General features: G+C 40.8%; 1 protein-coding gene across 4 annotated transcripts in view; it reads left to right on the plus strand.

The window, feature by feature from the left end:
• The first annotated feature begins 1,291 nt into the window (after nt 1-1,291).
• Nucleotides 1,292-25,358, plus strand: part of KHDRBS3 (KH RNA binding domain containing, signal transduction associated 3) — a 102,005-nt gene continuing 77,938 nt past the window's right edge. For all 4 annotated transcript variants that reach the window (XR_012649902.1, XM_075024007.1, XM_075024008.1 and 1 more), the window contains exon 1: nt 1,292-1,821. Coding sequence is in view for 3 of the 4 variants with exons in the window: in XM_075024007.1 (XP_074880108.1) it covers nt 1,734-1,821 (88 nt within the window). In the remaining variant the exon portion in view is untranslated. The remainder of the gene's footprint in view (nt 1,822-25,358) is intronic.

Below are 25,358 nucleotides of genomic sequence, written 5' to 3' on the forward strand. Positions count from 1 at the left end.
AGTGTGAATATTCGATTCATGGAGGTAAGAATATTTTCAGTGGTCTTTTAACTGTAGCTTATCACTTAAAGTTTCTTAACCATTTTTCCCACTAAATGTTGGTTTAAAATGTTACTTTAGCATTATGGTTTTGGCTTCAGTGATTTAGTAATTTTCCTCTGTTTTGCCCTTGTGCTCCGTTACAGAGAACAGCTAGCCTTGTTTCCTTTGGGCTTTTGTCACTGAAGATTCATTGATGAAACACCTAAGGTCTAATAAGGAAGCTATGTAAAGCCTCAAAGCTAAAGATCAAAGTGAATAATGATCTAATATACCAAGTGTATCCACTGAAAAAATAGGAAAATAGGCTTTAGCAAGGTCTTTTAAACTTCACTTCTCTTTCCTGTAAAACAGGCTGCTACTGATTTCACAAGCCCACTTACAATGGCCCATCGGTGTAATTCATCGGAAATAAGATTTTCTAGCTAGTATTTATGAAGTGCTCTATATTACTAGAGGCGTAAGTACAAAACGCTGGATAAACAGAGCACCGCTGTTTGGGGGGAGGGGGAAAAAAAGTTAAAATCGCGGATTTACTCCTCCTTTAAAAACAAATCTTGCCTTTCTTCGTTCCCCTGCCCCTTGAGATCTGACAGGGAGGGCCGGGACGCTGTCCTGGCTCCCCAGAGCCTCTCTCACACAGCCCGTTGCCTCGGGGAGCGGCTCCCGAGCAGAGGAGCGGGGCCGGCAGCAGGCGGAACACGGCGGGCGGCTCCGTTCGCCCCTCGCCTCGCCACCGCTCGCCGTTCAGGCCACTCCCGCAGGCCGAACGGCCGCAGATCCGCCGGCGCCGACGGGGAGCTCGCCTGTCGAGCTGCCGGAGGGCAACAGCGTCAGCTCTCCTCTCAGGAGAGGGTCCGTTCCGGTTCTGAGGGGAGGCCGCGCTCCCCACCGCCTCACAGCGGCCCGCTCCCCCTCAGGCGCCGCGGCGGGAATGCCTGCCCCGGCGCGAGCGCCACCCCCCGCCCCACACACCCACACCGGCGGCGGGGCGGGGGGAGGGCGGGAGCTGGCCGCCAATCCGAAGCTGCAGCCCGTCCCTGACTGACAAGCGCCACCACCCAATAGGAGCCGTCACTTCAGTAGGCGGGGCGACAGAGAAGGGGGGCTCCGCTGTCACCGCCCGTTGGGAGGAGCCGGGGGCGGGGCAGCGTCCCGGGGCGTGGCTCGGTGGGCAGGGGCGAGGCTCCTGGGCGGTTAGGGGGCGTGGCCTCGGCGGAGGTATTTAAACCTGGCGCGGAGGTGCTCGCCCGCTCAGTCGGCGCAGCGCCGCTGGCGGTGCGGGTCTGTGCTCCGCGCCGGCCGCCCCACGTTCGGCTTTTTCTTCTACGCGCGTGTGTGCGGGAGGCCGGCGGGGGCCCCGTCCCGCCCGGGGTCAGCGCGTCTCTCCCTCCTTCCCTCTCCCTAGCAGAGGGATTTTTTTTTTTTCTGCGCCCCTTGTCCGGTGTGGGGGGGGCGTCGTCCCCCCCAACCCCCCGGCCCGCGCCCCTTCCCTCCCCGCTCCCTGCCGGGGGGGGGCTTTTGCGGCGCTTCCCTCTGGATGCGTCCCCGCAGCCCCGGGCGGGAGGCGGCCAGGGGGAAGCGCTGCCTCCGAGGATTTACCGCCGCCTGGGACTCGGACCCCCGCCGCCGCCGCCCCCTTCCCCGCGGGGCCACCCGGCGCCCCGGCTCCGCCGCCGCTCCAGGCCGCCGCCATGGACGAGAAGTACCTGCCCGAGCTGATGGCGGAGAAGGACTCGCTGGACCCGTCTTTCACCCACGCCCTGCGGCTGGTCAACCAAGGTGAGGGCCGGCGGGGTCGGAGCGGGGCCGCTTCGTCCCGCCGGGGAGAACGAGCGGTGGGGGCCGAACCGCAGTTAAGTGACGGCCGCCGGGGATACCGAGTGCGGGGTTTACTCTTCGTCCCGCAGCGCTCGGTGGGTTTTTTCTAGCGTTCGGGCTGCGGGTGTTGACCGGCTCCTGCCTCCTTCCCCTCGCTAGGCTGGGGTGGAAGAGTCGGGGGGGGGTCTGCCCAGCTCCGGCGGCCGCTGCCCGGGCACGGCTCTGCCCTGCTCTGCCCGCCGGGTACGGCGCTGCCCGTGGCGGTCGGCGAGGCGTCCGGGGCTGCTCCTCTAGCAAGATGAGCATCTCCCCCAAACAATAGCGGACGCCGGACTGGTTTCCCCAAATTCTCTTCTTTCATCGGTGTTTTTTACAATAGCGAAGGCGTGATCGCTTCCCTGCTTGAATTATCCGTTAGTCCAAGTCGAATTGTTGTGTAGAACAGCCTGGGTCGTCTGTGCTCTGCTTGGGCTTCAAGTCGACTAAATCCCCCAAAGGTTTTCTTGTTTTACCTTGCTAACGCGTTTCTGAACAATAAACAGCTTATTGTTTATGTATGTGTGAGCCTTTTTAAAAAGGAGCCTACAACCTAGCTCTTTCCTAGGAACTTTTGGCTCTAACTAAAATATTAAGGAATGAATATGTTTTGGTGCATCTTTTAAAAACCCCAAAGCATGTTTTCTTTTGCCATTATATAACCCCAAATAATAAGTGATTCCTACCCCTTCTGCACCTGACATGTCAGATGTGCTTTGAAGTGCTAGCTCTTTGTTTCAATGACCCTGTACTGAATAGAAAAGTAATTCTTTGTGATTTATAGTAAGGTTTAATGTAAACTTGGAAGTACTGTATAACTGGCAAGTGACTTTCAAGTACAGGTCTGTAGAGACAAACGCTTGATACAGTGCTTGGAATGATCAAGTGAAGCAAGTTATAAACTGATCTTCTAATATAACTTAATGACAGCTGAAATGATTTTGGCTTCAATTGAAGTGATTACAAAGCTGTGCTAGTGTACTTCCTGTAACAGGAATAGGTCTAAATCAATGTGGCTTCTTTTAATGCATTGTTGTAGTTTTTGATGTGTAATGGACTGTGAATGCCCATCTCTAAATCAGAAGGAGAATCAACTATTGTCTGAAATATTCTGAAGTTAGGAGTAGCTGTCAGTTTCAGCAGTGGAATGCATATGCCATGTGATTTGTAGCCACATGTCCTTGGATGGCTGTTTTTTGCATATCGTTCTTAACTTTGAATTTGTAAAAATGCCACTGTTAATGGTGGGAGAAGGACAATTATGTTAAGAAATAGATATTTGTATTGTTTGCTGTAAATAAAAAAACTTGTTAGAATTTAGTTTGATGGCTGAGAACTTAAGGCTGGAATTCAGTGAAGTTCCTATCCAGATAGTGAAGGGAGAATCTTTTTTGTGTATGTAAATTATTTTAGGAAGTTACAGAAGTATGTGATTTACTATTTTACAAACAGCGTTTATGGAAGTAGATAAAATTATATGGCTGTTGCCAAAACTCTGAATTTTTGGGAGAATGATATTTTTTTGCGGTTCTCATTGATATAAGAAATTAGAGGACAGAAACTTTTGCTTGCTTTTATTGTGTAGTACCTGGTATCTGCATGCATACTTTCAGCTCCAAAAATAAATTGTACTGTCAGTGAAAAAATGAATGTAGATGAACATGGATCCAACTTCTTTTCTAGTATGTCTCTAGATTTTTTTTTGCTTACTTTGAAAGTGAAGTCTTGCATTAAATCTGAAGTATTTCATGTGTTAGAGACAGGTAAAAAAAGATTAAGCAGAGGGTGACTATTGACTGATTAACTGTAGTTTAAAATGCAAATTTGTGTAATATCTGTGTAAAGTACATATTTTAGGCAGTTGTAGAGTCACCAAAGAATAAAATAAGATGAAGTGACTGTATAATACAAGTGGGAAATATATGACTTTAGGAGATGTTTTAAAAACCCATCCTGTCATGACACTAACTTTATCAGTGACTGTTTTTTGTCTCAACTGTAATAGTTCTATAGAGTTAAATGAAGGCAATTAGTGGAAATATATATGTAGTAGTTCTGGCTTGTACTTAATATGTTAGGTTCACTGAGTTTTTTTTGTGATAGGTCAGTGAGCAGGCAAACGCAATGGCTTGTCTAATTTTTTTAAAATGGGTTTGTTCAGCTTTTCAATTTAGAATGAAACATGTTTCCAAGTTTGGCTTTTTCCAGGTATGTGTGAGAATGTCTTAGCAAAGGTTTTAAGTGCTTAAAATAACCAGTTTAATTATGTAATAGCATTTTAATGTCTTAATGCTATTACACTTACTATCTGTATTTACTTAAACTGAAATACTGCAGATCAGCCAACTTTCTGCAGAAACTCAGGATTGATTTGTAAGAATTGTATGGTTGAATTAATAAATCCTTCTGAGATGCTGAAGGAATTAAAGTGTGTGTACTGCTTAGACAAAAGAGCCAAATCGCTAACAAATTTCTAACAATGTTGAAATTTGGTTTCTAGGGAAAAGTCCTGTGTCTAGACTTCCAAAATCTGTTAATTATAGTTCTCAAATGGAAGTGGGCACATTTGCATATAATGCTTGTAATTACAAATTATAATTTGGGTACACACAAATTACATAATTTTAAATGATACAGGAAAAAAGTGGAGCTTGACATGCTTTATGTTCTGGTGTAGCCTTTCAGTTGAAAAAACAATGTGGCGATAACTAAGATGCTGCAAGAATACTTCTGTGGGCAGTATTATTAATCTGTCTTTTGGAATTAAGACATGACAGCATCTTCTCTTGCCCTAATAAAACCTTGTTTTAAACATTTTGAAAGCATTAAAATCAAAGATCAGTGTCCTTCATTGTTCCTGCATAGTACATGGAAGTGCTGATTTTTCTTGCTGAAAACTCTGCTCAAGTATTTGACTTGTCTCTTTGGAACACAAATGTAAGACCTATTGCTTAAATTTTGCTTTAAATGGTCATTGCAACATTCAGCTGCTGCTGAATTTTAGAACAGTAGGAATCTTCTGCAGGAGACTATCTTTTGCTCTAATTAAGATGATTTACTTGTGTACTTGAACATTAAGCCATCCTAAAAAGGGATGTTTTTACCTGTAAAACTTTAAACATGTTATAGATTGGAATGACCATGCTGATAAGATTCATTTGCAGCTGGTACCAGACAATGGGAACTGGAACATTATATCCAATTATTATCTTATAAGTTGTGTAATTGAAGAACCTTGGGAAAGATGAGGTTCTGTGAAGAAGCAAGAATTTCGTACATGTGTATTTGTATTTTTACTATTTATGACTCAGCTGCTCATCTTTATGCAAAATCTGAAAAAATATTTCTGTATGTGAAAGTGATGCTTGTTCTGAAATCAGGCTAGTTCTTTGTGTTTATCATTGAAAGGCACCAAGTAGCTTTACTTTTTAACCTTTTATTGAGACCTTTATTTTGAAGGCTGACTTTGCATTTGGGATTGTATGTAAATGTGCAAGTGTAATGTTGATTGTCATAACTTAGTTCATGAGTGATGCTGTAAAAATATTGAAAGATCTGTAAGAGAAGAGTTACTTTATCTTCATTGTCTTTTTCACATTTATGTATAGTATTGATTTATGACAAGTGTTTTATGAATGTTGGGTAAAGTATGTGAAATTGCAGATGGAAGAACCTACATATAAATAAAACATGTTGATACCAGACATGTTTTGTAACAGGGGAGACATTAAAACAGATGCCTGGCACTTGTTTGTGTAATGTTAAATGTGTAGGTGGAGAGGACTCTGTAATCAAAGTTAAGGCAGCTGAAATGCTTTTGAGTCTTGGTGCTGTTGCTGAAAGACAACTCTTACTTCTCTGTAGACTGTACCTGTGGAATTCATTTTAGCTACTTTGAGATTTGAGGTAATATCTTAAACTGCTGAGGCTTCCTTTAAATTGTCAACAAGATGATGTACAAGAATAACAAGCCTTCCCATCAGTAGATGGCTGTATGTGCTAGCTGTATATTGAATGACTTTACTGATCCATGTGTCTAGTAGTGATCAGTAGAGGCTTGCTGTTTCTTGTGTCAAATTTTGAGTAGGAGTTCAATAATCAGACAGAGCAGTACCTCCATAAATATCAGGGAGAATGGAGTGTGAGAAAAGCGTACTGACTTTCTGTACTGTGGAGGATATTAACAATCTGATTTTTTAGCAGGTAAGGGATAGCTTTGTAAAAATGGTTGAAGTAGGAACTTGATAAGTTAATGTTCCATAGATGTTACTGATTTTTAATATATCTGTCTTGGTATGCAAGGGCTTCTGGGCATGCACTTATCAAGGATTTTCATTAATTTTTCACAAATAGAATTCTAATTTTTTGCAATTCTAAAATGTTCTTCACTATATGTAGTGAAGTGACATACATATGTTGTGGTATAAATAATCAGTTTGCTGCTGAATCATCCACTTTCATCTGTAGACAAGCATTTCATAGCATGAAAGACATGCGGTGCTGCTCGTTCTCAGCCCCTAATGGTGTTACATATAGTCTGTGGCTGTGTAACCTCAAACTCTCCTTTATTTCTCATTGTAGTCTCAATCATGTGAGTAACACTTGTTTCAAGTGTCCTGCTCTTGGAGGCTGGAAAAACACTTTATGAAGGTTTTAGGTGTTTTGTAAAGCAAATATAGCTGAAGAAATCTGATTGGGTTTTAAGATTACTCAGAGCATCCTATTAATTTGAATAAAACAGTAAATTTTGTAATATGCCCTGCAGACAAAGATTTTTTCAGTCAGCAAGTCACTTTAAGTTGTCTGTCTTAGAGGTTAACTAGAAAGAAGAAACTCTTCTGTTGTCTTCTAGTAATCAGACTTCAAAACAAGTCTATGAAAATGTGCAGGGGGAATTGGTTATTTGGCAGGCTCAGTGTGATGAGAAATTTAGTGACAGTAATAGGAATGAATATGGTGTGATGGTAGCACCATAAAACCAGTGAAGGCTGACTTTGGTTCTTATTTCTATTTTCTTAAAACGGCATGAAAAGTAATATGATTTGGAGTGAAGAAGAGATTTCAGAGATTGTCCCTCATGCCTCAGCCTTCCTTGTTCAGTAACACTTCAGAAGTTAACGTTTTTGTAATGGTTGGTTCTTTGTTTTTACTGGAGTGAAACTGTATTGGGAAAGTCACAGGACTTATTAACAATTAGATTCCAATCTTTGTCTCTTAAAAGGTTGGGCAAGTGATTTTTCAGGTATTCCAATCGTGTTAACAGGGCTGCTGTGAAATGCAGCTGAAGATAATCATACATACTTCACCCTAGGCTCATCTGCTCTGAAGCATGACTCTAGCCTGCAGCCACTCACTGATCACATTTAGTTTAAAGCTGACTTCTAATTCACTTGCACACTTACTTTGGCAGTCAATGAGAGAGATCGAATTTAAAGGTTTCAAATTTAGACTGACATGGTTTGTCACTTTCAATCCTTTTTGACACCAGCCATGCAAATTAAAACTGTAACCTTCTGAGTACTTATTTACTGGAGAAATCAGAAAGAAGGTCACAGCACTGAATGGCTGCTCTTCTGGCCTGTGGCTTGTTTGACTGACATAGATTTTAAGTACACGCAAGTTATGTGACCTTTCTGCTCTCCGAGTTTCCCCCCCTACCTCTGACTTCAAGTATAATTAAGAAACAAACGAATTTAGGATGCACTTTGGTTTGAAAGAATTGGATATCAAAGTTCAGAGTTGAGTAGCCACTGTAAAATATTCTGTGGTACTGCATGACTTTTTAATTAATTAGTATTTAACAGTTTCAGTAAAAAGCATGTTTAAATGGATTAACTGGTAACTGACACACCTAATATTTTATGGTGAATTAACTGACTGTTCTTAGCTGAGCTCTTGTCCTGGTTTTGGCAGGAGTTTTGCAAGCTTAATGTTTACATTATTAATACTGTTTTTAAGTAGAAAATTATAAAGGGCAGGATGTTTATACTGGGCACGTGGAGTATCTTGATAAAGTGGGGTTATCTATGCCTGGGACCTGGGAAGGCAAGTCTCACCTATGCAATTGGAGCTGCATGGTAGGGTGGCAGTAGTTCTGGGAATTACTTTAGATCTGTATACTGCTAGCTGAGTGTGACTTCCAAGTGCAACACTAGCTAGAAAATTAGTATCTTTATGGCCTTAAGCTAAGGGCACACAGACTAGGGAATTTAATTTTCTTCTGACATTCTAGGTACAGAAGTCCCTGTGTCTTAATCTTTGAGAAGATCATGGAAAAAACACAACGCTTTGCAAGCTTGGGAAGGTCTGTAGGGCTCTTGCTAGTCTGATTGGTTTGTGAAAGTGATCACTAATGTGTGGTTTGAGTTCCTTACTACTGTCACAGAAGTAAATAAAGGTGCTAAGAGGCCCTTTAAACTGGTGATGAAATGTCTGGCCAAAAAAGTGCAAGTGAAAAAATAAAGCACAGTGCTTTAGCAACGGATGATTAACTCTTAAATATAATAACTGGTAGATTTTGCATCTCTTGACATCTTTGACTCAAAATGAGATGCGTTTCTGGACATTTGATCTTGACTAAATTGTTAGGCTCTTTACTGAACTGTCAGTGACTTGGGATATACAGTAGATATAGTCTGGCTAATTATGACAAGGAGCAAATTAGAGTAGCAACTGTAGAGGTGGAATGAAGAAACATTTTTGTTAAGCTGAGAAAGATGTAATTTTGAGTGTCTCAACAGCTGAGCAGTGCCTGTGTTATTCTTTGTGTGTTTATCCTATCTTAAAATATTCTTTTGCTTGAACTCAATTTTATCATATTTATCACTTGTTGTTTCGTATTGTCATTTTTCATAATTTTACTGTATTGTCACGGTAAAATTAATAAGAAACTGGAAAGTTAAATGGATTTCCTTCCTTCATATTCTCTATTTCCAGTTGCTGTTTTGCTGGCTGCCTTCCATTTCTTATTTTGATGTGTTTATCAGGCTTTTGGCTTCAGCTAGCAGCTCGACAGCAACAAAGTTGCAAGGCAGCAAACAAATGTCAGTTTAATTCTTGTAGTTGTTAAATCTTTCACTTTTTCTGGCCTATATAGGTGTTCTTTTATAGGCCTTTATTTTCTAGGAAGAATTTCTTGACAAAATAATTGGAAACCGAAAAGATTAGAAATCATTTCAGTAAACCTATTGTTCTTGCACTTAATCCAAAAGAAAATTTGTTATAACTGTTCCTGTGCTGATCTTGGCATAATGTAGTGACAGTGAAAATCTGAAGTTGTAAATCCTTTGAGGATTTACTGATTTTCAACTTTATTACTCCGTTTGGGTTGTACAAAAGGAATAGCTAGTAGAGGAGGATGCCTTTTTGTGGACAAGACAAAGAATCCGGGAAGAAGTCAAAACTGCTGCTGTGGCTCTGATACTGAATGCTGCTGCACTTACTGAACGTTTGGAGAATAAATGCATCTGTAGTTTCTTACTGCCTCTGATCCTCCAGTAACAGTACTCTGGAAGGCAGATGTGTTTGAAAGCAAAATGTTGTATATATTTTCAGCCAGTTTTTCCTTCTGCTTTGAGATAATGTCTTTCAAAGATGTAGAAATGGAAGTACTGCTTTTAATGGAATCATTCTTCCTTTCATGTGTCTCCTTTTCCATTAACTAATAATGGACAAAAGTTTTCCTTACTAGTTCCTTTTGATCTATATCCTAATGAACTAGAGGTGGTCAACTAGAGGTGGCAATGAAGCACCAGTCCTGATGTCTCTGGTCAGCAGCCCAGTTTCTGTTCCCTGAGCTCCTTAACCCTCAGATACTGAGGATCTGATCTTTTTGTTGTGTTTCTCCTGCTACAAGGCAGAAATGATGTGCTGTATTGTATGCAGACTTGGGTGATACAGCTTTATATGGGGTAAACCAGTGAAGTAAAAAAAATCACCCTTTTCTACCCACCTCCAAACTAATGTTAAATGATAAATTTCACTTTTGCAAAAGTGAAAAGGACTAAGGTCCATCATGTCTGGCTCTTTCATGGCTTTTTGTTAAGCTTAACTATACCCTATGCCCTTTCCCAAGTTTGAAGGAAAACAAATTTTTCTCTTCTAGACTTGTTTTCACACAGTTTGAGTACGATGTTCTTGGTCACTTCGTACAGTCGTGGAAGTTCAGAAACTTAGAGTGGTTTTTCACTTTATTAATTATCTGATGGTTTCATGACTACTTCCAGCCTGCTTTTTTTAGGATCAAGTTGTCCTGTTTTCAAGGAAGAAGGCAGTGTAACAGCTGAGTTTTCTGCCTTCCTTACAGGGGTTTCCTAAAACTTTTGTGGTAGGTGGAAGAGTTTCTTAAAGTGAAAGTTTCTTACTAATTTGACACAGTTTCTTCATTTAAATCCTGATGTGTGTGGAAGAACTACTCTGCTTCACTTTCTGCTTCACAGCAGATAGGTTGCAGTGGTATCTTTAGCTCTAGTTAACGCTTGCTGCTTTTCTGGAGATACTCTAATGATATCCTAGGCTGACTAGTCTGCAAGGTGATATGTGGCACCTTAGTACTTGATCTTAAGAGTGGAAGGGACTACTGTGGTCCAATTTGTCTTGTGTAACACAAATTGGTCTTAAAGATTCTTTTCACTTATCAAATACTCTTGACCTTTTTATTACACCATGCATCCATGGTCTGGAAAAATGATTAGGTTTTTATTGGCCTACTGTATAAAAGCATACAACAGAAGATTTATCATGTTTTTAAAGCTTACTGTATCTGTTCTTCAGACATTTTTTCTGCAGACACTTCACAGAAGCCTGTTAATACCATGTGAAACAAATGTTGGGAATGACATAAGTGTTGTCATATAAAATGCTTGTGAGGTAATTAATGACCTTTTAAGATTTCTTCTGGCCTTATTTTTTCTGTGAATTTGGGGACCTTGGGCAATTATGAGTATGATTATGAGCACACGTTGGAAAGAGCAGAAGTGTTCCACAATGGGTTTTCTTGCAGGATACCTAGAGAGCATCTTAAAAACAGCGATGCTGGAATTTTGAAAAGAACTTACCCAGGAAGGTTTTTGGATGCTATCCCTGTGTGAGAAAACCCTATTAGCAGCGGGTCACTAAGTACTAGAGAAATCATCATGCAGTTCTTAATTTTGCGTGGAGCTTCTTCTGAACGCCTTGGCAGCGCGTATTTTTTGGAATTATTTAGAATACAACGCAGCGTGCACTTGCAGGGGGACGGCAGCGTCCCGTCACTGCAGTGCTGCCGCTGCGTCAGCAGGGGGGGCTGGCGCGCAGCCGATGCAGCCCGACCGGGGCTCCCCGGGAAAGGGGACGGTCGGGAAGGGGTGTCAGCCCCCCAGGGAAAGCCGGGAGCTGCTTTTGGGGGAGCTGCGCCGGAGTCCTGGGTGCCATCGGTGTTCGCTTCTCACAAGAACTCGTGCAGCCGCATGTGTTCTGTCCGCATCTTAAAACGCGGTCCCGCCTGAAAGCCGGTATTTGGTTAACTGAGCCTCTGGTGCTTAGAGAATCGTTTTGTCATTATTGCTTTTCATGTAGCTTCGCTACGTGAGTGTAAAAAGTTGATGCTCAAGGTATAAAGGCTTTAATTGGTAACTGGCCTGTTTGAAATTAGTATTGGTTGCATCTTTCTGCTTGGCCTTCTCAGGTTTTTGTCTTTACTGCTCATACCTTGATCACAAGCTGAGGCTCAAATGTAGACGGAATGCTGTGGCTGTAATAGAACTACCTTATCTTTGGCCACAGGGTTTCCGAATACAATTGAGAGATGGCTGGGACCTGAAATAGCTTTGGCCTGTGCTGTTCTCTTGATGTATACTTTAACTAGTAAGACTGCTGTCAGTCCAATTTGATAAGTGTTGAATGAAGTTTTAAAAGAAATACTTTGCCAGGCTTTTAAACTTTAAGCTCTTAGAACATCCCATTATTATCAGCTGATTAAATGGAAAGTGCAGGGAAACTACCATAATGTTATTTATAAATCATTTGTTCGTAGATGCACTTACTGAATTTACAAATCTCCTGAAATAATAGACCTTGTTTGGAACACTAAGTAATAGTTCACATAGTTCAATATAAGGTTAATTAAAAATGCTGATGTGTTTTTCACATTGTGGCAAGTAGCTGGCTGTGAGATCAGCTCTATGAAGAACTCTAGACAAATTATCCTTTTTAAATTAATGCCCCAATAGAGGAAAACAGATGTGATTTGCTTTCTTAACCAGTATATCATAGTTTCTTTAGACTTCAGTGGTAGGCTGAGCATTATGCTAACATAATGTGTTTTCTGCCTGAGTGGCATGTAGGTCCTCAAGGCACTGATCCCTTATATTTGTCAATGAGCTCAAAGCAATGACCAACTTTCAATGACTGGTTGTCTAGGATAGAAGGCTGTCTGGTATGATGGCTTGCATGAAGATGATGCCTTCTTTATAAGGGCGTGTAGTGATAGGACAAGGGGTAATGGCTTTACACTGAAAGAGGGTAGATTTGGACTAGATGTAAGGAAGAAGTTCTTTACTGTGGGGGTGGTGAGGCACTGGAACAGGTTGCCCAGAGAAGCTGTGGATGCCCCATCCCTGGCAGTGTTCAAGGCCAGGTCGGATGGGGCTTGGAGCAACCTGGTCTAGTGGAAGGTGTCCCTGCCCATGGCAGGGGGGTTGGAACTAGGTGATCTTTAAGGTCCCTTCCAACCCAAACCATTCTATGATGCTGAGAAGTTAGCCATTCTAGGCACTAACTAAAGTACTCAGCTTGCTGGATAGCCTCCTGCTTGGTCTTTCTGCTGGGGAAAACAGTGAAATGGATAGAAAATACTTGAGTCATCCAAGTGGGAAAGAAAAGTACTTCTGAAGTAGGATGTAAAACAATAGGTTTCATTCTGTACAGTCCTTTCAGAATCCTTTGCTTAGCTTAATATTATTGTATTGAAGTAATAGCTGGCTAGAGCTCAAACCTGTACTTGTAGTGAGTAAATTTTTCAGAAGTAACTACTCATTATTTGTAAGTCTGTGAAAATGATGCTAATCAGGTAGGTATGTCTTGTCAGCATTTGTATGAGGTATTTTTGGGCACCTCATTTGGAAGGTTTTGGTGCTGTTATCGGAGCTGAGATTTGAAGCTTTTCTGCAGAGTCATCTGAAAAGAGCTGAGTGCGGAGAATACAGAAAGCAAATATTCCCTTTATTCAGATTCAGCACCTTAAAACATGGCTGTGCATACTTGTCAGTAATGGATGTCAAGCTGTGTTGTAATAAAATAAATGTTAGAGCATTATTTTCCCTTCATTTTATTGATGACTAATTAGCTATTTGAGCTGTATCAATTATAGTCAATCAGCTTTTGGTAATAACCCCTTTTCCCTCTTCATCTTATAGTATTTCATCCTCAAGACAGCTATCCTGACATGGAAGAAATTTTTACATGTAACTAATAGAAATCCTAATAGAATAGTGAATGCAGTTTCAAGCTAGGCCAAGAAATGAAGAAATAAGAGCAGATGGCCCCTTCAGAAAAATAGATTAAAGAGAATAGATGCTCCTGGCCAGCTACATAGTTAATCCCTTGCTTCTTGTCAAGAGGTACTGCCAATAGATAGTTATTATGCAAGGGTAAAATAAAAGCTGTATTAATTTAGTGGAAAAAACTGCTTTTCCTCATTCCCAGCTCTTTCTGATAATTTAGTGTTATGTTCATATTAAGATACAGCTATAGTAAATAGGAATAGTAACCTGTTAAATTAGCTGTGTGTGCCTTCAGAAAGGGGTACTACAAAAAAGAGTAATCCTGGGAATGTAGTTCCATTTATGTGTTTCTACATTTATTCCATTTATACCATTCTATGATTCTGAGAAGGTGATCAGGAGTAGTTGGGATGGATTTCCAAAGGCGCAACCAAAGAAATCAAGCTTAACCAACCTGATAGGATTCTACAATGAAGTGACTAGCTTGGTGGGTGAGGGAAGAGCAGTGGATGTTTACCTCTAGTAAAGTTTTTGACATTGTCTCCCATAACATACATGTAGACTTGCTGACAAAAGTATGGGTAAAATAAGTGGGCAGCAAGGTGGAAAGAATACTGGCTGAACCACTAAGTGATAAAAAACCCCAACTGGAGGCAAGTCACTAGTGGTGCATGCCAGGGGTTGATACTACTTAACATCTTCATTAATGACCTGGACAATGGGAGAGAGTGCACCCTCAGCAAATTTGCAAATACAAATATATCAGGTATGCTGGCTGATACACCAGAGGGTTGTGCTGCTGCCGTTCAGAGGGACCTCAACTGGCTGGAGAAATGGGCTGACAGGAACTGCATGAGGTTCAATGAGGGAAGTGCAGAGTACTGCACCTGGGGAAGAATAATCCCATGCACCAGTATACACTGGTGATAGACCAGTTGAGAAGCAGCTCTGCGCAAAAGACCTTTGGTCCTTTGAACATGAGCCAGCAATGTGCCCTTGTAGCAAAGAAGGCCAACAGCATCCTAGACTCCTTTAGGAAAAGGATTGCCAGCAGGTCAAATGTGGTGATCCTTCCTCTCTAGTCAGGACTTGAGACCACACCTGGAGTACAGTGTCCAGGTCTGGGCTCCCCAGTGTGAGAGATACAGAGCTACTGGAGTGAATCTGGTAAAGGGCTATGAAGATGATTAAAGGGCTGGAGCACCTCTCATATGAGGAAAGGTTAGGAGAGATGAGACTTTAGTCTGGAGAAGAGAAGACTTGTAACATTGTGTATAAATACCTAACGGGGGGGAGATGATGGAGAGATGGACTCTCTCCATAGTGCCCACTGCCAGGACAGGTTGGATGGGGCTCTGAGCAGCCTGATGTAGTCGAAGATGTCCCTGCTCATTGCAAGGGGTGTTGGACTAGATGACCTTTAAAAGTCTCTTCCAACCCAAACTATTTTATGATTCTATATTTAACAAAGTTTCAGTCTAGCATTTCTGGTATTTTCTTGCTCTGTGAAACACTGAGTTTTTAAAACCTCATGTCAAATTTGGTAGAGGTATTTGTGCCTATATTTCTCCTGATGGCTTGAGGAAGAGTTTAACTTCTACCTTGTTAAATGTTCTTTCCAGATTTATTATTAGTGGACAGTCAGATCTTTCAGTTCGGTTAAGCACCTTTATTTCTTGGGTTTATGCAAAGTAGCACATTCCAGCATTTTGGGTGGTTATTCTGCTTGTAGCTAGGTAAGTCATTCCTGCACTTGCTCTAAAATCAATGAATCAAGAAGGGGAAGTGAGATTTGAAACTTAATATACATATGAACCATTGATTAGGAAGACTTATTCATGGGACCATAAGTACCTGTTATGACTTGCGGTCTTTTGTTCTTCCCAAATGCACTTTTATGCTTTGCTTTAGTAGCAAGGAGTGATGGAACAATCTATCATATTAAGTGGTTATTGCTGTCTCAGCTGTCCTTCATCCTTTGGGCACTGAGACCCTGAATTTCTTGGGCAGCTGCATTTTTTAAATGTATCCCCTTTGTCCTCTGCCACATCTAGAAGATGTTTCTATACTTTTGGAAAGTGGAGCATCAAAATTTCCTTTCACATGTAGAAGCAATTCAAACATCACTGAACCAAGAGGTAATGGCACATCAGGTTCTTGGTGTTGGCACTTTTCTTATTGTTTCTTGGCAGACAGAAGTGATGGAGCAGAAACTTGAATATATGGAATTATGAAGGCAAGTGGTGGACAGGGAGGGCAGGGGTCTGTGGTTAATAGCAGCTTCTGTATTTTCCCAGCACTACTGATATCTGTATGACCAATTCAGTTTTGGTTTTGTCGTCTCACCTTGAATGTAGGTGTACTTCCCTGACTGAATTGTTCCACTGCACTTAAAGATGTCAGCTGCCTTGTGCATGTGACACTTCCTAGTTGATTATTCTGTGTAAAATCTGTTGAAATGTACTGAAATCTGTTATTTAAACTATTAAATATAGGAAGTACTCCCATAAGAAAATTCATAATGCACAATTACCACTGGGAAAAGTTCTAGTGTTCAGTGAAAGCTGGGATTTTGAAATTAGCTGGATTAAAACTAAAACAGTAATACTTGTAAAATTAATTCATCGCATAACTATGTGAGATAATGTGGCTTCTGAAACTGTGGTAAAACTGAGGCATCACGTTTTCCACTTCCATATAAGCACTTGATTTTAAACTGTCTTCAAAACAAATTTGTAAGACAAATGAATTTGCAATACCTTGACTGCTGAGTAGTTGCACAGACCATCATGCAGGTAATCTGCTTCTTACAGCTATAACATAACCGTGTCTATTGGAAAGAAACTTGACCTTGGGCTTTTAAAAATACTTTTTACTGAAGATGCTTTTCTATAAACAAATTTACTAATCTGAAGTATGACATAGAAAGAACTGTTTAGTTCTACTTAAGCTAACATGAAGACACATAGCATAAATGCTACTAAAACTGTAGTTTATTTTAACTTTCTTTACAAGATATGTTTCAGCAAAAGCATACTGGCATGAGTTGATAGTTACTTCAGATATTTATGCAGGTATAAATCATGGAGTTCTGTTTCATTTTTTTCTTAAATCTGGAAAGTCGAGTAATGTTCTATTAGGTGAATGTTAAAAAGACTAGTTTAAGAGAAACTTTCTCTGACAGATGTCATAAAAGTTGGAAGATTGCTTTCCTCAGTGAAGTGCTACATGGATAAGCACATGGTCCTACAGATAACAAGCTTATGGCAGACTTAGATCTCACTTCTTTCCTGGAGAAACTGGTCTGTTGGCAGAGATGTTGGTTCCTTCCCTTACGAGTTGCAGCTGGAATGAGTCCATAAACTGGACTTGCAAGGTTTATCACACTTCTAGGGAAGTGTGATCTTGGTCTAAAATTCCATGAAATGATTTGACTGATTTTATGAGAATAAGTTTAATAGAATAATATTTGGAAACAATTGAGTGTGGTAGCAATCTGCTTAATTCTGTGTAATATGTATCTTCATGCACAGAAAAGATACTTGCATTCACCTGCTCTTGAGCATGTAGGAAGGAGAGTAATTAATGTTATCCCTCTGCTAGTTAAAAATTAACTTGGATGCTAAGAGTTTTTAAAATTCAATTTACATTGAAGCTCATACATAATTTCCACATGAATTTTTTTAAGCTGCACTTTCCTATAGGGCAGTAGTTGTACAAGCTGCCTCTGTATGCTTTTTCTCCTGCCAAGCTACATTACTGCAGCCAAGGACTGTAATGGATGACAAATAATAAACTAAAAGTACTGCCTACAATAATTGTATCAAAAGTAGTGTTTTCCTTCTTTTATCTGCTGGCAGTGGGAGTAATGGCCTTCTGAAGGATTAGAGGTGTGTTAAAGTAATCCAGAAGGGTGTGCTGGAATTAGTCCCCTTTCTTCTATAGGCACTAACTTCTGCAGATTTTTCATACATGTGTGGACCAGAATTCACAAATGCTTTAGGACCTTTGGGTTATTACCTTTTGTTGTGGTCTAACCCCAGCCAACAACTAAGCACCACACAGCTGTTGACTTACTACCCCCATGCAGTGGGATGGAGAGAATTGGTGGGGGAGGGAAAGGTAAAACTTGTGGTTTGAGATAAAGACAGTTTAATAGGACAGAAAGGAAGAAAAAATAATAATAAAATGACAATAATAAAAGGATTGGAATATTCAAAACAAGTGATGCACAATCCAATTGCTCACCACTTGCTGACTGATGCCCAGTTAGTTCCTGAGCAGCAATCCCCCCCTCCCCTGCTGCCCTGTGACCAGCTCCCCCCAGTTTATATACTGGGCATGACATCACATGGTATGGAATACCCCTTTGGCCACTTTGGGTCAGCTGCCATGGCTGTGTTCCCCCCAACTTGTTGTGCCCTTCCAGCCTTTTTGCTGGCTGGGCATGAGAAGCTGAAAAATCCTTGAGTTGGTGTAAACACTTAGTGACAACTGAAAACATCAGTGTGTTATCAACATTATTGTGGTACTAAATCCAAACCATAACACTATACCAGCTACTAGAAAGAAAATTAACTCTATCCCAGCCAAAACCAGGACACCTTTTTCATAAGTATTCTGAAAGCATTTTTCAAATTCTTGAGATATATTTTTGTTGTATGGATTAAAATACAACCCATCCACAATGTTATATCCCTTCATTAACCTGTGGTTTCATGTTCTCTCTGTACAAGTTTACCTTTTCACACAGCCTACTTGCACATCAATAGTTTGTGCTTTAGTAAACAAAGTTGCAGTCATGAAGTCTCAGGAAACTGAGCAATCTACATCAAAGGACTAGGAAAGTTGTATTAGAATCAACAAGCTGAGAAAATTATGAACAGTAGATTGAATCAACACAGATATGCATGAAAGTTACTCCAGCATATACTATTAATTCTTTTACAGGCTCCAAAGCAGTGATAGCACTCACTTTCCTAATTTACTTGATGTCCTGGTTTCAGCTGGGATAGTTAATTGTCTTTGTAGGAGCTGGTATAGTGCTATGTTTTGAGTTTGGTATGAGAAGAAAGTTGATAACACTGTTTTCAGTTGTTGCTTAGTAATGTTTAGACTAAAGTCAAAGATTTTTCAGCTTCTCATGCCCAGCCAACAAGAAGGTTGGAGGGGCACAAGAAGTTGGAAGGGGACACAGCCAGGACAGGTGACCCAAAGTGGCCAAAGGGGTATTCCATACCATGGGATGTCATGTCTAGTATATAAACTGGGGGGAGTGGGGGCAGGGGGGGATCACTGCTTGGGGACTAACTGGGTCTTGATCAGTGGGTGGTGAGCAATTGCATTGTGCACCATTTGTATATTACAATCCTTTTATTATTACTATTGTAATTTTACTAGTGTTATTGTTATTAATTTATTTTCTCTTCTATTAAACTGTTCTTATCTCAACCCACAAGTTTTATTGCTTTTCCTGATTTTTCTCCCCCATCCCACTGTGGAGGGGGGAGTGAGTGGCTGCATGGTGCTTCGCTGCTGGCTGGGGTTAAACCATGACACTTGACCAGTTCAGTGTCACGGAATGTATAGATGTTTTTCTCAATTTCTGTAGTAAGAGTGAGATTACACTTGTTGGTAATGGTTATGTTGGATCTAGTTAGTATGAGTTTTCTAAGTCCTACCAGTGTCTGGTGCTGAGTTTCACTGGATTAAATATAAGAATTTAGACACATTACAGATACTTGTGATAGCCTCATCTCTGTTCCTTTCCCTAACACTGTGCGAAATATGAACAATGACAAGTTTTTATCAGACAGAAAAAAGACAGCATGGTGTTCTGGGCAGCAGTGGGAAGAGATGCGTATGCTTTCAGCCATGCAGAGCAGAGTAATGGTGGGGCTATAGAGAGGGGAAACAATGGACTGTTGTACACTGGCTCTGTCTGAATCTGTTTCTCTGGGCTATTTGAGCATATATAATCCTATGATGCAACATGAATTTCTGGCACTCTTTCAGGTAACAAATCATACCTTTCTGGGCTACAGTATTTCATGAGAAATAAGTCTTGGGATGGGGGCAGAATTTGCTAGAACTAGTATTTTTTTTTAAATACCAAAGATGGAACAAATCTTTTCTTTCAAAAAATCCTTACAAAAATCTTCTGCAAAACAGTAGAAATCAAACAAGCTAAAACTTGCATCACTGCTGAGTAGAGAGGAAGGATCACCACTTTCAAAGCATTAGCAATGCTGTTCTAGTGCAGCCCAGGAGGATGGTGGCCTTTGCAAGTATACATTCCTGGGTTCTGTCCAGTTTGTTAGAGCTCCCAGGTCCTTTTCTGCAAAGCTGGTTTTTAGTTGTTTGGTTGCCAGTCTGTTCTTGTGCATAGGGTTATTCCTCCACAGGTACAGGATTTTGCACTTCCCTTTGAACTTCGTGAGACTTGTCTGCTCATTTCTTCAGCTTTTAAAGGTAGTTCTGATGTCATTGAAACCCTCTGGTGTTTGAATCACTTCTCCCAGTTTTCTATTATCTATAAACTTGCTGAAGCTGCACTCTGTCCCATCATCCAGGTTATTGATGAAGATGTTAAACAGTATTGACCCTTGGAGCACAGCACTAGTGTCTGGCCCCCAGCTGAACGGGTTTTGATGACAACCCTTTGAGCCAGGCAAGTCAGATTTTAGTCCACCTCACTGTCCATTTCTGTAGCCTGTACCTCATCAGTTTACATGAGGATGGTGTCAAAAGCCCTGCTACAGATGAGGTGGACAACATCAGTTGCTTTTGTCTCATCTGTGGAGGTGCTCATATTGGTGAAGGCACTCTCTTTGGTATGGTGTGACTTCCCTGTCATAAAAATCCATGCAGACTACTCAGCTTGTCCTTCATATGTTTGGAAATGGTTTTCCAGGGCTGTTTACTGCATCACCTTCCAAGGGATCAAGGTGAGTCTTACCATCCTGTTGTTCTCCAGATCCTCCTCCTTGCTCTTGATGATAGGACTGATACTTGCTTTTTTTCAGTCATCAAGAATGTTCCCTGATGACCACGACCTTTCAAAAACAGTAGCTTGTCAATAATATCAGCCAGCTCCCTCAGCACTTGTGGATGTTTCCTAAAATTTCTGGTTTAGTGATGATTGCAAGTGAATTGTGACTTATAGGTGTGAATTGTGTTTTAGTAGGATTTTTCAATAGGGTGTGACACCTTACTGAATTAAGGATTGCCAGAGTGTGAGGCTGTACCCTGGCCTTCCATCAGTTGGGATGGAGGGTACTAGTAAAGCTCTGGAGTTGCTCAAAATGATTGTTAGAGAAGTAAGGAAAGATAAGACTACTTTGTCTTGCTGTTAGCTACATAAATACTGCATAATGCTAGGTAAACAGTTGTATACTTATTTGTGTAACTATCAATTATATAAAATATGGGGATGGAAGATACCCTACTAAGATGTGTTTTGGTAGTGTAGGTATATTCCAGTATTACATGTGGCTTGTTTGAATCTGGCAGATTCTGAGACTACACTGTCTCTGCCAGTGCCCTAAAGCTTGAAGTGTGGTCTTTAATAGTGCTCGAGTCTGCTTTAGGGTTCAGTAACTGAATATGCTATGGGCTAGTGTTTCAACTTGGCAATAGTTTAAAATGTGATATATGCATATTAAGAGCTGCAGATTGTATCCATTTTTCAAATGAGGTATGAATTGTGCTTTTTCCTTCTTCTGAAAGTTGTCAAAGGAATCACAGAATGCTTGAGTAGTGCTATGTACATAATAAAGGATATAGACCCTTCTTGATGACTCACCAAGATGACAAGTTAAATCTTGTAAGGGCTACCTGATCATGTTCATACATATAAATGAAAAACATGGAACAGCTTTTTGTAAGGGCTCTTGATACAAAATACTAACTTCATTTTTGTCTAAGCCCTATGCCTCAAGTAGAACCAGATCTGTATGTTGGATTCCCTTCTGAAATAAAAAGTAATGGCTTTACATTTGAAATCTGCATCCAAAGTAGCTTTATATCCATACTGCCAGTTGTCATGTTTACACATGCTGCTTTTTTGAGGGAACTACTTTAGGCTCATGTCTAAAACTCTAAGAAATGTCTTCTAAACATAAAGATCATTTAATACTAACTTCTCCATTTTGTTCCTACCATACTGTCATGGTTTAAGCCCAGCTGGTAACAAAGCACCACACAGCTGCTTGCTCACTCCTCCTCCCTGGCCATGGTGGGATGAGGAGAGAATATAAAGAAAAGTTCGTGGGTCGAGACAAGGACAGGGAGGGATCACTCACCACTTATGGTCACAGGCAAAAAGACAGGCTCAACTTCGGGAAGAAACAAAACCAATTTAATTTACTACCAATCCAATCAAAACAAGGATGGTAAGTAAACCCCAAACCCTAGAACACCTCCCCCAGACCCCTCCCTCCTTCCCAGGTTCAACTCCACTCCCAGTTCTCTTGATCTCCTCCTGCCGGTGGCATGGAGGGACAGGGAATGGGGGTTGGGGTCAGCTCACCACACATTGTTTCTGCTGCTCCTTCCTCCTCAGGGGGAGGACTCCTCATGCTCTTCTCCTGTTCCAGTATGGGGTCCCTCCCCCAGGAGACAGTTCTCTGGGAATGTCTCCAGTGTGAGTCCTTCCCACAGGCTGCAGTTCTTCACAAATTGCTCTGGCCTGGGTCCTTTGCATGGGCTGCAGTCCTTCAGTCACAGACTGCTCCAGTGCGGGCTTTCCCATGGAGTCGTAGCCATCTTGGGGGGCATCCCCTTGCTCTGGTGTGGGCTGCAGGTGGGCATCTGCTCCCCTCCACGGGCTGGGGGGGGGACGGCCTGCCACCTCACCACAGGCTGTGGGGGCATCCCTTCCTCCCCCGCTCCTCCTCCTTCTGCACTGTCCTCGGGATCTGCAGAGATGTTCCTCTCACATCCTGATCCCCTCCCTCACTGCAGGTTCCCCTTCTGAAATCTGTTCTCCCACAGGTGCTACCACCATCACTGATGGGCTCAGCCTTGGCCAGTGGTGGGTCTGACTTGGAGCTGGGCAAGCTTCTAGCAGCTTCTCACAGGAGCCACCCCTGCAGCCCTTCCCCTACTTCCAAAACCCTGCCATGCAAACCCAAAACAAACACACACCCTCTAAATAGTTTAGAGGGTGTCCAGAGCTTTGCCTTTGGGACTTGTGGGCCACTTGTGCTGGTCATATGGAAGCACAAAAAAGTACTTGCTGAAAGTGAATCGTATCATCTACAGGCTATTGCGCAGTAGATATGGTAGGTAAAACCAAGACAGTAAGGATCCCTTTTCAGATGCGTTCTACTTATAGGAAAGCTCATAAGGTGCCTGAGGCTTTAAGAAACCTCTGAAGGTCCAGTCTCCTGCTCAAAGCAGGACAAAAGCCAATGTTCTTGCCAATATTTAGACAGCAAGGTTAGGTGTTCCTGAAGCAGGGGGGAAGATGGCAGTCAAGTGTTTTTGTCCTGATAGGATGTAGCATCCCAGTTTGAAGTACTTCAGTGTAGGACATTGGGTACTGTTTTTCCACATGTTTAAGTTGCCTTTGGAATTTTTTTATTTTTAAGTTTTGGAACAAATAAGTTGATGCTTTTGCAGTTAGTGGATTCCTAGCCTTGCTAATGTAAAAACATCCATGTTTAAAGAAAGCTGTCAAGAGTGGGTAAATCATACAGGAAATTTTAGCACTTTGTTATAAGTTCAGAAACTGTCTTCACTATAATATGATATAGTAATTTTCAGTGGAGTAGAGTGGGTATATGGGACTGAAGCCTATGTTTACATCTTGTTTTTTTCTGAGCAAGACTGACTCAACATCTGTTAATATTGTATATGTTACTACTTTCAGTTTCTACTGTAGTACTTTCTACTTTATTGCTAATATTAATCAGTTTAAACAGATTTTAGTGGGGCATTTTTGATCTGAAGGTAATAGGTGTTCGATTAGTTTTGAATTAAATAAAAAGGCCTATTCAAAATATTTGTCATACTGGTGACTGAAATGTATTTTCAGATCAGTGCTGACAGTAGCACGTAGACTGTAAAATAGAACTTACAATGCTTGTGAATGCAATTTAAATAAAGATTGGTTTGAGTCCTTCAGTAGGGATATTATTACTAATCTGAGTACGCTGAATGTTGTAGACATCATTCTAGCATGAACCAGTCATTTTATTGTAAATTCAAATTAGATTCCTTGTTGCTTCTACAAAATTAAGGTGGCATATGAAAGACAGTTATTCTGAACTCAACTAATATAATAATGTGCATTTGAAACAAATTCCTATGTTTCTTATGCACAGTTCGTGCTCTTAATGTATTACATTTTATGCTAGTTCAGAATTAGGACCTACTGTGGAGGCTAAATTTGTGATTTAAAAAGGCTTTTTTTGAAGTAACAAAATAATGGCTGAAGAGGATAGGTGGAGTTTTCTGAAGTTCATAGAGGAATGGGGATGGGTTCAGTAAGCAGCTGCATTAAAAATTGAAAATTTTACTGCATTTTTTACTGGACTCTTTTAGACCCATGCAGGATGGCTCTAGATATAGCCATTCCACATATATTTAACTCCCGTATTTTAAATTTTTGATCCTATCTTTGTTTGATTTCTGTAGTTCTCTAATTTGCCTTTTTCATGAATATACGCTAATTATTTGCTTTGGATATATCTTGTGGGTGGAAAAAGGGATATTTGTCCAAGCATTTAATTACATCAGAAATGTTTAGTTGCTGCTCTCTTAATTGTGGTGGTTTTTCTGGGGGATTAGGATGCTACATACAGTTCAAACTGAGGAATTCTGCATCTTTTGTGAATATATATACAGAGATAACTGCTTTAAAGCTAACTAGAGTATGCTAGATGTTTTAAGATACTCAAAAGCAGGAGGCTAAGTTTAGCTCTTCTGTTAAGTGTGAAAATTGGGAGGGTCTTCCGGCTTAATGCTTATCAAGAGGATAGGGATAGTGAGTAGTAGGTCTTAGATGCTGCTTTCAGGAAATCTGTGGGATTTATTTCAGAAAGCCTTTTGAAATGTATTAAAGCCTTCATGTGGTGATCCTAGTTCAAGTTCATGCAGTAATATTTTCAGCTGAAAAGACAAGAAATATTTGTTGGAGAGGGGTGGGGACTAAAGGGGTCCAGTATAAGTGATCTATAATCTGAAGCACAGCTGAGACCATTTTATTATTACAATAATGAGATTAAGCTCTCATCAATGTCTTCAAAATTAGAACTATGGAAGTTATGGAAGGACTGTGAGCATTAAATCAACATCCAGCATAGCAGACTTTCTACGACTTTGCTTCATTGCAAAAGTTCAAACTGCCAGTATTTTCAGAATAGATGTGCTTAAAATGTGCCTCCTGACATAAAGTATGGATTTTGCCACAATGAAAAATTTAAAATAAGAAACAGTATAGAATGTTGGAGAATTTTATTGATGGTGTAAAAGCAGTGTTTTAGTTCCAAAGACTGTTTCAGAAGTACTGATACTTTGAACTGGAAGGATTGTAGAAAGTTTGAGGAAACTGAACTGATATTGTTCATGTTTTTTTCTCCATTAAGGAAAAACTATTTTTGTTCTGAAATTCTGCTACAACTGACTTGGAGTCCCCCTCCTCCTCTGGAAGCTTGTCTCTTATCAAAGCTTGGGTGTGTTTCTTAAAGGAGATCTTTAAAATGCAAAATAATAAGTCAAAGTCTGTTTTTTTTGTAGTACCATCGCTTTGATTTTTTTTCTAATGTGGAAACAAAGAATCATACTGTCAGACCAGATATCCATCTAGCTCAGTGTTGTATCTCCAGCAATGGTTAATAGCTTTGATTTTTTTTAGAAGTAAAAGGACAGGGAAAGTATATGAAGATACTGCCACAGCCTTCAACTTGACTTAAGAGTTTTCTGACTTGAAGATGGTGTGGTTTTTTCCAAGTCAACTATGAAATATTGAGAATTTAC

Source organism: Buteo buteo, chromosome 3 (assembly GCF_964188355.1).
Source record: "Buteo buteo chromosome 3, bButBut1.hap1.1, whole genome shotgun sequence".
Lineage (NCBI taxonomy): Eukaryota > Metazoa > Chordata > Aves > Accipitriformes > Accipitridae > Buteo > Buteo buteo.